General features: G+C 51.9%; 3 protein-coding genes across 4 annotated transcripts; 2 read left to right on the forward strand and 1 right to left on the reverse strand.

The window, feature by feature from the left end:
* The first annotated feature begins 1397 nt into the window (after positions 1 to 1397).
* LOC123049331 (probable serine/threonine-protein kinase At1g01540) lies at positions 1398 to 4613 on the forward strand. 2 transcript variants are annotated; one of them, XM_044472271.1, is made up of 7 exons: positions 1398 to 2441; positions 2874 to 2978; positions 3080 to 3202; positions 3528 to 3698; positions 3768 to 3897; positions 4015 to 4221; positions 4310 to 4613. In XM_044472271.1, the coding sequence occupies exons 1-7, from the start codon at positions 1543 to 1545 to the stop codon at positions 4385 to 4387; spliced, it is 1713 nt and encodes a 570-aa protein (XP_044328206.1). In that variant the 5' UTR covers positions 1398 to 1542; the 3' UTR covers positions 4388 to 4613. The 2 variants fall into 2 exon arrangements, with proteins under 2 accessions (XP_044328206.1, XP_044328200.1); XM_044472265.1 differs by having other exon boundaries at positions 3528 to 3897.
* Positions 4614 to 6109: 1496 nt separating this feature from the next.
* Positions 6110 to 7117, forward strand: LOC123049347 (protein PAM68, chloroplastic). The gene has a single exon (XM_044472275.1). It carries the CDS (start codon positions 6407 to 6409, stop codon positions 7055 to 7057), a length of 651 nt encoding a protein of 216 aa, XP_044328210.1. The 5' UTR covers positions 6110 to 6406; the 3' UTR covers positions 7058 to 7117.
* LOC123049324 (C-terminal binding protein AN) lies at positions 7058 to 11791 on the reverse strand. The gene is made up of 7 exons (XM_044472258.1): positions 10986 to 11791; positions 10140 to 10308; positions 9894 to 10024; positions 8398 to 9189; positions 8222 to 8269; positions 7624 to 7740; positions 7058 to 7397 (listed from the first exon to the last, which is right to left on the reverse strand). Exons 1-7 carry the CDS (start codon positions 11586 to 11588, stop codon positions 7323 to 7325), a joined length of 1935 nt encoding a protein of 644 aa, XP_044328193.1. The 5' UTR covers positions 11589 to 11791; the 3' UTR covers positions 7058 to 7322.
* Positions 11792 to 13432: the final 1641 nt, after the last annotated feature.

Here is a 13432-nt window from a genome sequence, read left to right on the forward strand (position 1 = left end):
CCGGAACAAAGCGCTTCGCCTGGTCCAACAAGGGTTGCCACTGCGCCCTGGTAAGTTGCCGAATGGCAAGCTGCAGGCCAAGATACTTGCAGGGGAACTCACCCGCCTGGCACTGTAACACGTCGGCCACCCTCTGCTGGTCCTGCTCGTCCCCTATGATGAGAATGGCAGAGGATTTGGTGTAATTGACCTTGAGTCCGGACGCCTCGCCGAAAATGTGTATGGCTTGTCGAACAAAGTTCATATCCCACGCAAAAGGTCTGATGAACAGGGCCACATCGTCGGCGTAAATCGACAGGCACTGCAACGCCGCAATTCCCGTGAGCGAACTAATGATGCCTTCAGCCGCTGCTTTGTTGATGATGTTGGTTAGTGCATCCATCGCAATCACGAATAGCAGAGACGAGATTGGGTCTCCCTGCCTCAAACCTTTGGCATGCACAAAGCTCCTTCCTGGGACTCCATTAACAATGACTTTGGAGCAGCGCAGCCACCCAGCCAATCCTTTCGCGCGAAGAACATCGAAAAGGAACGGCCATGCCAGAGACCCGCAAAAAAAAATTTGTGAACGTTCTAATTTTGGCTTGTTATGCAAGCTATGCAGAGGCAGAGTGGTACCGAGCTCCTCAGGAAAAAACGCCTTGTGCAATGGCGGCGTGCGGGCACCCCAGTTGCGGCCCAAACAACATGCGTCATCGTTCGTCGATGCCATCCATGCCTTGGCCACTATATTTTTTTTGAGGTGTTGGCCACACTAATTGACAGTTTGCGCGTCAGGGAAAGAACGCCGTTACCTTGTCCGCCCTTCCAGTACGAGCCAAGCCAACCCGTCTACTCGATGGTGCTTGAAGGTTTGCTTTTTTTACACCAGGCCCGGTTTGTCAAAAGGGCCATTGAAGATGGCACGGCCGTTCAGTCAATCATCAGATGGTTAGTAGCACTTGCAGCAGTACCACGTTGCAGCAACTTGCTTTTGCTGGTTAATTAGGTTGGACGCCCGTAACAGAAGTAAGTGTCTTCCTACCGTCTGAAAGATGATAACTAGTCTGAAAGATGATAACTATGTGACGGCGGAAACGCACACGTGACTGCGTGAGTCAGGAATCGGGGCAGCGGCTCCGTCTTAATTTTGAACAGACGCTTGGATGGCGATAAGCAAGCGATCGGTCCTGCCGTTAAGGCGCAAAAAAAAAAAGGCGCCGGTTAGGGCGTCAGGTAAGGCATCCAGTTCAGCGGGACATACGATCGATCGATCACATCCCGTTGATGATGAGAGATCTCGTAGGCCACTTAGCACAGTGTACGCAGTTATGGTCGTGGGCTTTCTTGGGCCGTGCTGAACGGGTCGTTAATTAGCGCCGAAAAGCTTGAGTTAACGTTGGCTCCCCGCGTGATCTTCTCCAACGACTTGCCTCGTTTCTCGGTTGTCAAGCCTCCAGTCGAGCCTCAACCAAGTCGAACTCACCGCGCACACACGTACTCGGCACTCGGCAGCACACAAGCCCTCCTCTCCTCTCCTCTCCTCTCTTCCGTTGCGTCTGCATGCACACTCCGCGGCTCGGCTTCCGCGGGCTGCAGCCTGCAGCCATGGACGCCCCCGCCGCGCCTCCAAGAAAGCTCTCGCCGCCCGCCGCGCCGCGAAGAAGGCTATCGCCGCCCGCCGCGCCACCAAGAAGGCTGTCGCCGCCAGCCGCACGGGCGCGGCCCGTGAACAAGAGCCCCCCGCATCCCCATCCCCCACCTCACCGTCGGCCGCCGACGCCGACGCCGCAGCGCAGCCACCTCCACGGGCAGCAGCAGCAGCACAAGCAGCAGACGTCCGCGTGGAGCGTCGGCTTCCTGAGCGCCTGGCTCTCGCAGCGCACCCCCGTGCTCGGCCTCCGCGCCTGGGTCCTCGTCGCCGCGGCCGCGGCCGCGGTCGTCCTCGCCGTCCTCGTGCTCACCGTCTGCCTCTGCCGCTGCCGGCGCCGGCGCCGGCGATGCCCTCGCGTCGCCCCGAGCCTGCACCACGGGGGCGCGTCCAGGTCCATGAAGCACCACCTGCATCAGGCGATGGCGGACAAGGACATCGTCGAGGAGTCCGTCCGCTGGCACCCGCCGCCTCCGTGCGAGCCGCCGTTCCAGCCGCCGATCGAGGTCATCAAGGCGGAGCAGAAGGCCCCGCTGATCAGGGTCGAGTCCGCGCGGACTAGCGGCGAGACGGCGACGAGCATCGCCGGGAGCGCGCGCGGTTGGAGCAGCGAGAGCGGCGGCGGCAGCGACGCGGAGGCCGACGCGTCGCAGCGCGGCTGGGGCCGCCGGTACACGCGCCGGGAGCTGGAGGAGGCCACCGACGGGTTCGCCGCCCAGAACGTGCTCGGGGAGGGCGGCTACGGGGTGGTCTACAAGGGTGTGCTACGGGACTCCACCCTCGTCGCCATCAAGAATCTGCACAACAACAGGTAAACCTCGTCCCGGAGCTCGAATTTTTCGGTGTCTCTCGAGTTTCTCCAATTGAATTTCAGGCAGCACATTGTTCAACCATTCGAATTTCTTGTCATTAGAAACGCGAAATGATGTCTTCCCTTGAATTCGTTACGAGGCGATCTGGATTGATTTCAAATGCAGAACTCCCGCTAGAACCGCACTCTTCTGTTTTTTGACGCTGAAATTTCTCACAGTTCCCGAGATGTGTGTGATCAGGAGAAGTGTTATTTTCTTGTTTAGTTGGGAGCAACAACTTTGTTTCAGGGCAGTTGTCAGATTTGAATGTTCAGTTCACGAGTACTACTCCGCAACCATGGCCGGTAGTAACTGCCTCCAGCGGCCTCCTGGGGCCCAAGATGTTCAAATTTCAAAACAGCGATCACCAACTGCTCCGTCCTTGGTTTCAGGGGCCAGGCCGAGAAAGATTTCAAGGTGGAGGTGGCGACGATCGGCCGGGTTCGGCACAAGAACTTGGTCAGTCTGCTCGGCTACTGCAGCGAGGGCGCCTGCAGGTAATGAGAAATGCAATGCCTAACTGCGCCACATTTCTCTGTCTGCCCTCTGTTGACATTGCTTAATTTGATCCCTGTCACTGCTTTGGTTGGATGGGCAGGATGCTGGTCTACGAGTACATGGAGAACAGTAACCTGGACAAGTGGCTGCACCATGAGGAGGGTGAGATTAGTCAGCTCAACTGGGACACAAGGATGCACATACTTCTCGGAACCGCTAAAGGGTACTGTAATTCTTCACTTTCGTATCGTCTCATATGTGATTGTTCAACAAAGCATGAATTAAAAATCTAAAATTAAGGTGGCCGATTAGGAGTAGAGAAGAAGTATGGCATGTTTGTAGATAACAAATTTTATGGACGCACTACATCACTGCTGCTAGTTGGCATGATTGGCAAGTGGTGTGTCACTCTGAAATCTGAATGCTGAAAACAACATCGCCAGTGCTACTCTTGCTTAAACGGCACATATGTCTTGAACACCGAAAGTCTGATACGCGTGCGCGGTGCACTATCTAGAACTGATGTGCATCTTGTACCTGAACTTCAGGCTGGCGTACCTTCACGAAGGGCTGGAGCCCAAGATCGTCCACCGAGACGTCAAATCCAGCAACATCCTCCTGGACGGGCAGTGGAACGCCAGGGTGTCGGACTTCGGGCTCGCCAAGCTCCTCTGCTCCGAGGCGTCCTACGTCACCACCCGCGTCATGGGCACCTTCGGGTCAGTCTCCACTAGATTTCCATGTCACCGTTCATTTACCTGGCCGCAGCTTAGCAATTCGCGTTGCAGGTACGTGGCGCCGGAGTACGCGCGGACCGGGATGCTGAACGAGAGGAGCGACGTGTACAGCTTCGGGGTGCTCGTCATGGAGATGATAACCGGCAGAACTCCGGTGGACTACACCAGGCCCACCGCGGAGGTCAGCTGTCCTACTCGCCGTCGTTTTCTTTCTTCTACCCGCGCACTTCGACCGGCATGCACTGCCAGTGCACTCTTCTCTGGTGGAAGTGGAACTGAACTTTCCGTGGTGACTCAGGTGAACTTGGTGGAGTGGCTGAAGCGCATGGTGGCGGAGAGGAGGGTGGAGGAGGTGCTGGACCCGACGCTGCCCGAGGCGCCGCCGTCCAAGGTGCTGAAGCGCGCCGTCCTCGCCGCGCTCCGGTGCGTCGACCCCGACAGCGGCCAGCGGCCCACCATGGGGCACGTGGTGCACATGCTCGAGGACGACCTCAGGTTCAGAGACGTATGTCGTCGTTGCCATACACCGCATTGACCCGCAGCTCCTAGTGTCAAGTGTCAACTCTTCATTTGCATCCGTATGCTCTATGCAGGAACTCCAACTTGCGCGGGGTCTGTCGGCCCACGCGTCGGCGTCGGCGTCGTCGGGGAGCTACGAGCGCGAGGAGTGAAGGGAACGCCATGGGCATGGACGGACGAACGGTGTGTTTCCTTCGCGTTCGCACACCACATGTTCTTGTACTGCAAGCTAGTCGATCGGACCTCTTTTCTTCTCCGGTTGTGTTTGTTTGCATGACAGCAATGACTCAATCAAACAGCCGGTGCATAATCAAGGCTAGCATTAGTACGAGGAGTACTTCACAACTTTATATGATCGACATAACGGAGGTGCATCTACGCTTCCACAATATTACCTGTGTCACTTTGGTGTCTACGGTTCGCTTTAGTTGTTGGATTCGGCTACAATAAAGAACCTCGTTCCAGCTCCAAGCTTGCGTGGTTGCCGTCATTCACAGCACTCATTACTCACTTCAGAAGTTCAGCCCGTACCTGCAGTAGGAGTTGCCATTGCGTCACTCTGACAGTGGGTCCCCGTGTCAAGCAGGACGCAAGAAAGAGATGCCTTCAAGTGAAGGCCGTCCGATGAGGTATGGACGTCAAACACGATCTCCAGAACACGGGAAGAGTGGAACTGTCGAACAGAAGATTCGGGCCTGAATCTGACGGTCAACCAGGACGCACGAAAGAGATGTCTCTTAGAGCCACGCCGGCCGGCCGGCCCAATTTTCGGCCGGCTGCCTAGCAGTCGTTCGATCTGAGAGTACATGGGCTGTTAGATCTCAGCTGTCTTCTCTTTTTTCTTTCCCTACCCTCCTTCGTCTCTAGCACGCTCATAGGGGTAGCGAACCGTCGACCAGACGACCTCGAAACACCGCTGGCTCGCACCGCTTGCTGTTCACGGCTCGCCGGTTGGACCACTGGTACCCCATGGCCCGCCCCTCTTATGCACCAAATCGGACCCAACAAAATAAATTGACCCGCCGGTCCGTGGAGTTCGTCACCGCTGTAGCTGTAGCTCCGCCGTGAAGCCATCGCAGTAGTCAGTTGCATCAATGGTGAGGTGTCGATTCCAGCTTTTTGTCGCTGGTCTCTGCTTGAAGCTTTTCAAATATAGTGTTGAAGCATTTCATCTCAACACTTGCAACTTTTTCGTTGTGTACTCGTGGAGTTGAAGCTTCTTTTTATTTCGTAGTGATATGATGAAACTTCTCTATTTCGCCTGTTGAAGCTTTTCCAAATATGGTTTGAACTTTCACATGAACGGGTGTAGCTTTTTTCAGTTGCACAGGTGATCCATCGAAACTTTTTTAAATTACGGTTGAAGCTTTCATATGGACAATTGTAGCTTTTATTAGTGCACGGTGTCCGGTTGAAACTTTATATACCCGCGGGTTGAAGCTTTCGAATCAAACGGTTGCAGCTTTTTGGGTCCTCGGTTGCAGCATCAATGGAGAAGCAAAGCTTTTAGGTTCATTTTGGGAGGAGATGGTTGTAGCAGTCACGCCGCCGTTGTTATAGCATTTTCCGTGGACGGTTCCAACATAGGAAACTGTGAGCAACTCGTGATGGCATATTCATGGCGGCTTTCCAACTCTAGCTCGCCGGGGCGAAAGGGACCTGTAGCCATGGGCAGTGGAAGAAGTGGGCGTGGGCGCTGAGGTTGGAGGCAGGGGACATACACAGGATTAGGGCTAGCCGGCGATGCAATCTAAAGGAGTAAGATGAGGAGCTGCTGAGGGGATCCGAAGAAAGAAGACGAGGAGTGGAGAGAAGGGGGTCGGGAGGAAGAAGACAGAGAAAGAAAAAAGATAAGCGCCCGAAAAAAATAAGTATAAGATGGACAGATGGTGCAGGGGTGAGATGTACGACAGCCTCTCTTTTTTTAACTAGATGTACGACAGGCTTGATCGTCAGGCTCGCGTGCGACCGGCCGAAGTTTCTAACCAGACGGCCGGGCACAAACGTTTTGACTATCTTTTGTGGGGCCGACACACGTGGCACCCAACCCAGGAAGGCATCGAGAATGCAGTTACGCGCCACCACTGACCACTGCCCATGGCGATAAGGCTATTACCACGAGGAAGCGGGAGAGCAGCTCGCCGCCTCCTACGAATCCACCGGCGGCGCGCATGGCCGCCTTGCTCCACGTAATGGCTCTCCAGCCCGCCCCTTACCCTCATCACCAACAGATGCACAGCCTATCCTCCACTTCCATCCTTTCACCACCTCGCGCGACGCCGTCCAGGCAACGACGAGCCCCGGCCCGGCGGCTACACGCGGCCGGCAACGGCAGCGGCGTCGGCACGCCAGCCGCGGACAGCACAGGAAACAAGAAGACGAGCCGCAAGGAGAAGCAGCGGCAGCAGCAGCGGGTGCGGGAGCGGGAGGAGCAGCAGCAGCTGCTGCTCCTGAAGGAGTCGCTCGTGGAGCCCGCCCGCGAGGAGGACGGCGGCGGCCGCGGCGACGACGAGCTGCCGCAGGTGGTGTTCGACCGCATCCTCCGGCGGATCCTGTTCACGGTGGGCGTCCCGATGGCGTCGGGCGTGGCGCTCCTCAACGTGTACGACGCGCTCAAGCGCGGCGGCGGGGCGGAGGTGCCGTCGTGGGTGCAGCTGCTCACCATCCTCCTCTCCTTCGGCACGTCGGCGCTCGGCATCGCCTACGGGACGCTGTCGGCGAGCTGGGACCCGGAGAAGGAAGGCTCGCTGCTCGGCGTCGACGAGGCCCGGACCAACTGGCCGGAGCTGTGGAAGGAAGAGATCGACAAGGATAACAAGTAGTAACTGTAAATAGACTAGATATTTTCTCCCCTGGAAATAGCAGTACGCTTGTTGTCGACACTTGATACTCGTACAGGCTACAACAGTGAAACTATGGAACAATTCGCAGTGGCTTTGCAAGGTCTCTGCAATAGGTAGAATGGCCAAAACTTAACACTTGGCAGGAAAATAAAGAAAACTGAGTGAACCCCCAGGCCAGCCAGAATACAACACTGATGAGTCAGTTGCTTTGGTTCTCCTAAAGCAGATGGATGGGTTATTTTGATCAATCGAGCCACCTGGTGACGCCATCTTCTTCGCTCACCGCTGCGAGGATCTCGATATAGACCTCCAATGCAGCCTACGCACAATTTAAACCACCATCAGGAAACAAAATATTACCAACAGAACTGTTTTTTTGAGTTAGTCATGGCGGTGGAAATTCCCGGTCCAGAACATTAACTGGTCCTGTTTTGCAATGAAAATGAAGATTGGCTATTGCCATTGGGACGAGGACGGATGTGCATCTTATAACTCTTAAATGTTGCTGTTATGTGCATAAAATGGTGATACACAAATGGGCATACCAAAGGATTTCTGTGGTTGACCAGTTTGCAGCACTCCAGTAAAGACCCTTCCAGCGTCCAGCTCTCCCAAACATCAAAAGCATGACTGGCAAATACGAGCTCCGCCTTCTTATTAACCTGAAAACAAGTTTAAAAGCGAGTTAAATATAGTAAATCGGCAATCTACATAAAGCATTTCACTTTCAATGCTGAAAATTATACAGGGATCGTGGAATGTAAGAACAAATCAGTGATTCTATTCATAAACTTCTTAAACCTCCTGCAATGGAATCGAGCATGGAGCGAGCACTTAACAACTATTCAAAGTAAATTCTCAAAACAAAAAGGTCAAACGGAAGAGTAGTACAAGATACACTAGTACTTGTTTTAAGCATACCGTGGAATCAAGTTGGTAATTTTCAACATGGAACAAAAAATAGGACAATGTGTAAAGCATAAAAAATGGTGTGACCATAGATGTCATTGCATCTAAAAATTACCAAGAGGTTCATGCACAGAAGAACACCGGTGCATAATCTTTTAATTTCACTACTAGTATTATATTCACCTCTCACCATATCTTCAGGGAACGAGTACTAACTGAAAAGGGTATTATTACCTGCAATAGTTTGCCCCCAGCAACAAAAGATCGCAATCCCATCGTATCCTGAAAGGTGTAAATCCTATCATAAGTACATGTATATGTAGTTGTACAAAAAAAAATACCTGACAGGTTAGGGAACAGCATAGAAAAAAGAGGGAGAGGGAGAGAGACAGAGGAAACCCGACTACCACCTTGTTTTTAAATGTGATTAGGAATTGAGCAGCAGGATCCCTCTTTGTAGCATTTGACACAACATCAAGATACCAGCCACCACCAGCAACTCTTTCTCTTGAAACATGAAAACCCGAATTATCTCTTGTCCTTAGGGCAACGACAAAGCCATCTTTAAGCCTCTCAGGAGGCTTTCTACCAAGCCCTGCAGGCAACTTATGTTCAGAAATTATTTCCATTGGAGATTCAGCAGAAGACCTGAGCTTATTTTTGGATTCCTCGGGGGAAGCAAATCGTGAACTGGAACTTAAGACTTGGTCCCGGCCACTCATCACAGTATCATCATCTCTTCGTGAAGAATAATTACTTCCGCTCTCCACAGTTGACAATTCATCCATTTTCTGTTGTGATCTGCGGCGCGCAGGTCTCTTTTTCCCTTTCTTTCCAGATCTGCTACGTCTTCCTTCTGATCTCAAACCAATACTTTGGGACTGCCCTGAAGCTTCAGGCACTTCAGGCTTGGAGATGGCTCTTCTCTTGTCACACTCTAGAGTTAGTTGGCTTTCATCTGTCTGCTGTTCACCATCGCAGACCCGCAAAGAGTGTTCATTTGCCTGTTTATATAGCTGATCATCTTCACATCCAACATCACTTATTGCTTCATCTTCATCGGAAATAGCATTGTTTGGAACAATGCCATCAAAGAAAAAGGATTGTAATATTGTGATTGCTTTCTCTCTGATTTCCATCCACACTTCTTCACTATAGTCTGCACTTCGAGGAAGAATTAACACGTTCGGCATCTCATGTACCTATTATTGAAGAAAAAACATAGTTAGTGCTTAATCAATTATTATTTTTGACAGAAAGACTGTAAGGGAACCCCCTACAGTATAATTGGTGCAACAAACCCAAATTGCAAGTACCATGCCTTGAACCTGGGTGGGTGGGAAGGCATCAACCCCTTCCCACCACTAGGCTATGCCTTTTCATTTTCCTTGCGGTAAAACATGCTCTTCTAGATATAATCATCTTGCCAAAATTCATAGTATAGTGACCATAGTCCAAGCGTAGGGCAAAAGAACTAAAGAGTGCATCAGTTGTGCATCTCTTGGAACCAGTAGGCAGGTCAATTAGCTAACTGTATAGTCTATACCTCTAGAAGAAAGTTTCCTACATATACTTACATCACTTGCACTATCTTCCTATCCTCACTGACGTATGTAGTTATGTTAATAAGGAGCGCCTTCCACAAGTGGTGAACTAGAAATGTAATACAGTGTCACGACATATCCTAGCAGAACTGAATCTTCTCATGGGAAAGAAACTGAAACTCAAAGAAGGTTTACTGGAAAGAAACTGAAACTCAAAGAAGGTTTGCTGGAAAGAAACTGCATCTCAAATAAGGCGTACTGAAAAGAAGAACAGATTATTCTATAGGAAGATATTTGGCTGTTTTTCATTTCAAACAGCCTTTTGGACAAAATTTAATTGTAACCAGATCTAAGTTTCATACCCATGCTTCCATCCATTGTGGACCTTCAGCGCCATCCAATGCACATCCAGCAATAGTCCCATCGAGCAAGAGTTGTTTCAGTGCACAGTCATCTATCAGCTGGCAGCTACTGGTATTGACTATGAAAGCTCCTGCAGGGCTCAAAAGATAGTCAATGAGAGACTATGATTGAAGAAAACCAGTAAGTCTGTCAAGGCCAAATATAAGGGGGAAACAGAATATGGAAATAGGAAGCAACTATCTTACCAGGTTTTATGTGCTGCAGACGCTCGGCACTAATTATGTTTGTTGTATCATTTGTTAACGCACAGTGAAGTGAAACAAGGTCACTTGCTGCCAATAAATCATTGAGAGTATCCATTCTTCTGGCGGAAGAAGGAAATACAATGGAAGGCCGCTTTGTTTTGCCCACACCCTTCACAAAATGTTTCACAGTTGGAAATCAGTGTGGTGCTTTAACTCTGGCACATACTTACATGGGGTACAATTTATTGTATGAAGAAACATAACAGCAGCTGAGAAATTCCTTGTGTAGATACTAATTCCGCCATGAAACATAAATTTATTTTCATGTGGTCATACTAACATAAACTACTTCGTCAGACAGCTTGTTGTGAAAAATTAAATTCAGTTTTTAGCTCTCAAGACAAGAAGATCAGATCACTCCTAAAAGGGCATACAGAATATCAAGAAAATTCAGACTGTCTGATCATCTTTACTGATTCTTATATTGAGGACTTGCTTTAGCATACAAATGCAGGAATGCAATGGTTTAACTTTAGCATACAAAAATAGGACGGTAATCTTACAAGATACACTCATAAGTCATAACTAGCAGGAGGGTAGAAGAACTAAATGCCAGAAATTTGATTACATATATATATACTTTATGAAACAAATGCTGGAAGTTAGCGAACAATTAGTAACTATGAAGTCTTCAAAACCACCCAAACTAGCAACGAACAAGAACCACAGAACAATGCTAGAGCTAAAAATTAACAGAAGAAAAGTAAGCTAACAAAATAATTTAACTGTAAAAACCTAGCAGCGCAGATCAGAGGTTTATAAGCGCAGAAATAGCGGATCCGGCACCTCGTAGAGCGGATCGAAGTAGAGCACGCTCATGCGGAAGGCGAGGCTGCGGGTGGCGAGGCATCGCGCGGCGGCGTTGACGCCGACGATGCCTAGCACGAGCCCACGGCAGCGCCGCATGCCGCGGCACAGCGGCTGGACGGAGCCGAGCCACCCGGCGGACGGCGTGGAGGAGGACGCGTGCCCGGACAGCAGGTGGGTGCGGCGGAGGAGGCCGAGGAAGAGCGCCATGACGGTGTCCGCGATCTCCTCGGCGCGGTTGGCGTCGACGTGGACGAGGCGGAGGCCGAGCTCCGCGGCCGCTGCGGCGTCCGCGGCGCGGTCGGGGGATCCCAAGCAGAGCAGCAGCTGCCACGGCCGGAGCCGGCGCTGCGCGGCGCGCGGGAGGAAGGCGAGCGAGGTGAGGAGCACGGCCGCGGCGGCCTCGACGTGGCCAGAGGCGAGCGCGGAGAGCGGCGCGTGCTCCACGGCCGCCGCGCCGGCCAGCGCGTCCCGCTCCACCGACGGGTCCTCGAGGCAGTTCAGCGTCACCACCAGCGGCTGCCCGCTGCCGGCGGCGGTGGCGGCGGTCGCCGGCACGGGATGGGCCGGGCCGCGCAACATGTTTGGGCCGACTCCGCTGCAGAGTTGCTCGCTTGTCGGATCAGAACGTGGAGCAGAGGACACTCCGCTACAGTCTACAGCAGCGAGGCGCGGTCTCTGGGCGTTTTGGATTTTGGTGCTCCGAGTCGCGAACTCGCGATCTCCACGGCTAAACGCACGAGCAGAGAGATGAGTGGGGGGATGCGCTTGCTCGTCAACGGTCTGTGCTGTGCACGGGGATCGCTGCTATGAAAAAACTCAATACGCAAGTGACAGCATTGGCCATTCGGGTTGGATAACATGCTTCCATCCTAAAAAAGGGCAGATAATAATGCCGGAATTGCTCCACACACGACATCATGTGGCCGATCCATGAACGACAATAAATCCAGCGAACAGAGTGTGGGCTGTGGACGAGTTTCGGTGGCTGGGATTCATCGTCGTGCACTGGTCGTCTAAATTAGTCGTCCGCCTAGCAGTGTTGTAATAATGCCGCCGATGGATTCAAGAGTCAAACGATTTTCGGTGTTTTACCCTTAAAAAAGGATTTCCTTAAGAATTTTGTATATTTGTTGTTTGAGAAAAATGTGAAATCAACCTTGAATTCGTACACGAAGTCTGAATCAAACCCTAATCTTAAAATCCCTTAAACTGGCACCATGTCCTTTCTAATCCCGGTTGATCCCGATCGATTTTCACAGAAAGCTCATTTGGGCTCCAGGATTGCTTACATGGCGCGCCTACGAGGCAGAATTCAGCGTTATCTTGCCTGCACTAGAGCTTGATGGTGACATAGTGTTCAACGTTGGTCACCTCCTGGTGCTCGACACTTTTGTATTGCCGTTGGCGAGAAGCGCGCAGGACAGGAGGACGGGTAGAGACGTGTCGGTCCGAGCACCTACAGCCCTCGGCAGTCAGCATGCTACTGGAGCATGGTGACTGCCCTTCCGTCGGAGTGGCATTGAGCCAAACACCATGTGTCCCAAATAAACCACTGATCCGGCATTGAGCTAGTACTTCTTGGCGAAATACAAGGTGGAGAGATGGAATTTGAGGCAATGGCGCAACTCTCAAAGCATGCCGATGACTCGAGGGTGGAACCGAGCTGTGGAGCTCATCACCGTGGAGCAGCATCACCGTGAAGCTCATCTCCACCTTCTCCCACACTCTCAATGACTCGGGGGTGGAACTAAGCTGCTCATTCATGCTCGAAAGAGTCTAGCAACAATGACGCTGGAGCAGTTCTGCAGTGCCTTCGGTTTCGACAACCAAGGAGTTCTCAACACTAGGGGCACACCGGTTGCTGACGCATTGGGTTTGTGGGAACTCATCTCCATCAAGGACGAACATGACCTCTCCGGAAAGAAGGTATCGAGCATCCAAAACCCCGTCATTCACTACTTCATGATTTTCCTTGCCAACACTATTTTTGGTAGGGAAAACATAGCGGGCATGTCGAGCTATGGCATGTGTGTGCTGCACACGGTACTCCACCCCAATTACTGTTGGGGAACGTAGTAATTTCAAAAAAAAATCCTACTCACACGTAAGATCATGGTGATGCATAGCAACGAGATGGAAGAGTATCGTCCACGTACCCTCGTAGACCGTAAGCGGAAGTGTTATGAGAACACGGTTGATGTAGTCGGACGTCTTCACGATCCGACCGACCCAAGTACCGAACGCACGGCACCTCCGAGTTCAGCACACGTTTAGCTCGATGACGTCCCACGAACTCCGATCCAGCAGAGCGTGACGGGAGAGTTCCGTCAGCACGACGGCGTGATGACGGTGATGGTGTTGCTAGCGACGCAGGGTTTCGCCTAAGCACCGCTACGATATGATTGAGGTGGATTATGGTGGAG

Source organism: Triticum aestivum, chromosome 1A (genome assembly GCF_018294505.1).
Source record: "Triticum aestivum cultivar Chinese Spring chromosome 1A, IWGSC CS RefSeq v2.1, whole genome shotgun sequence".
Classification (NCBI taxonomy): Eukaryota; Viridiplantae; Streptophyta; class Magnoliopsida; order Poales; family Poaceae; genus Triticum; species Triticum aestivum.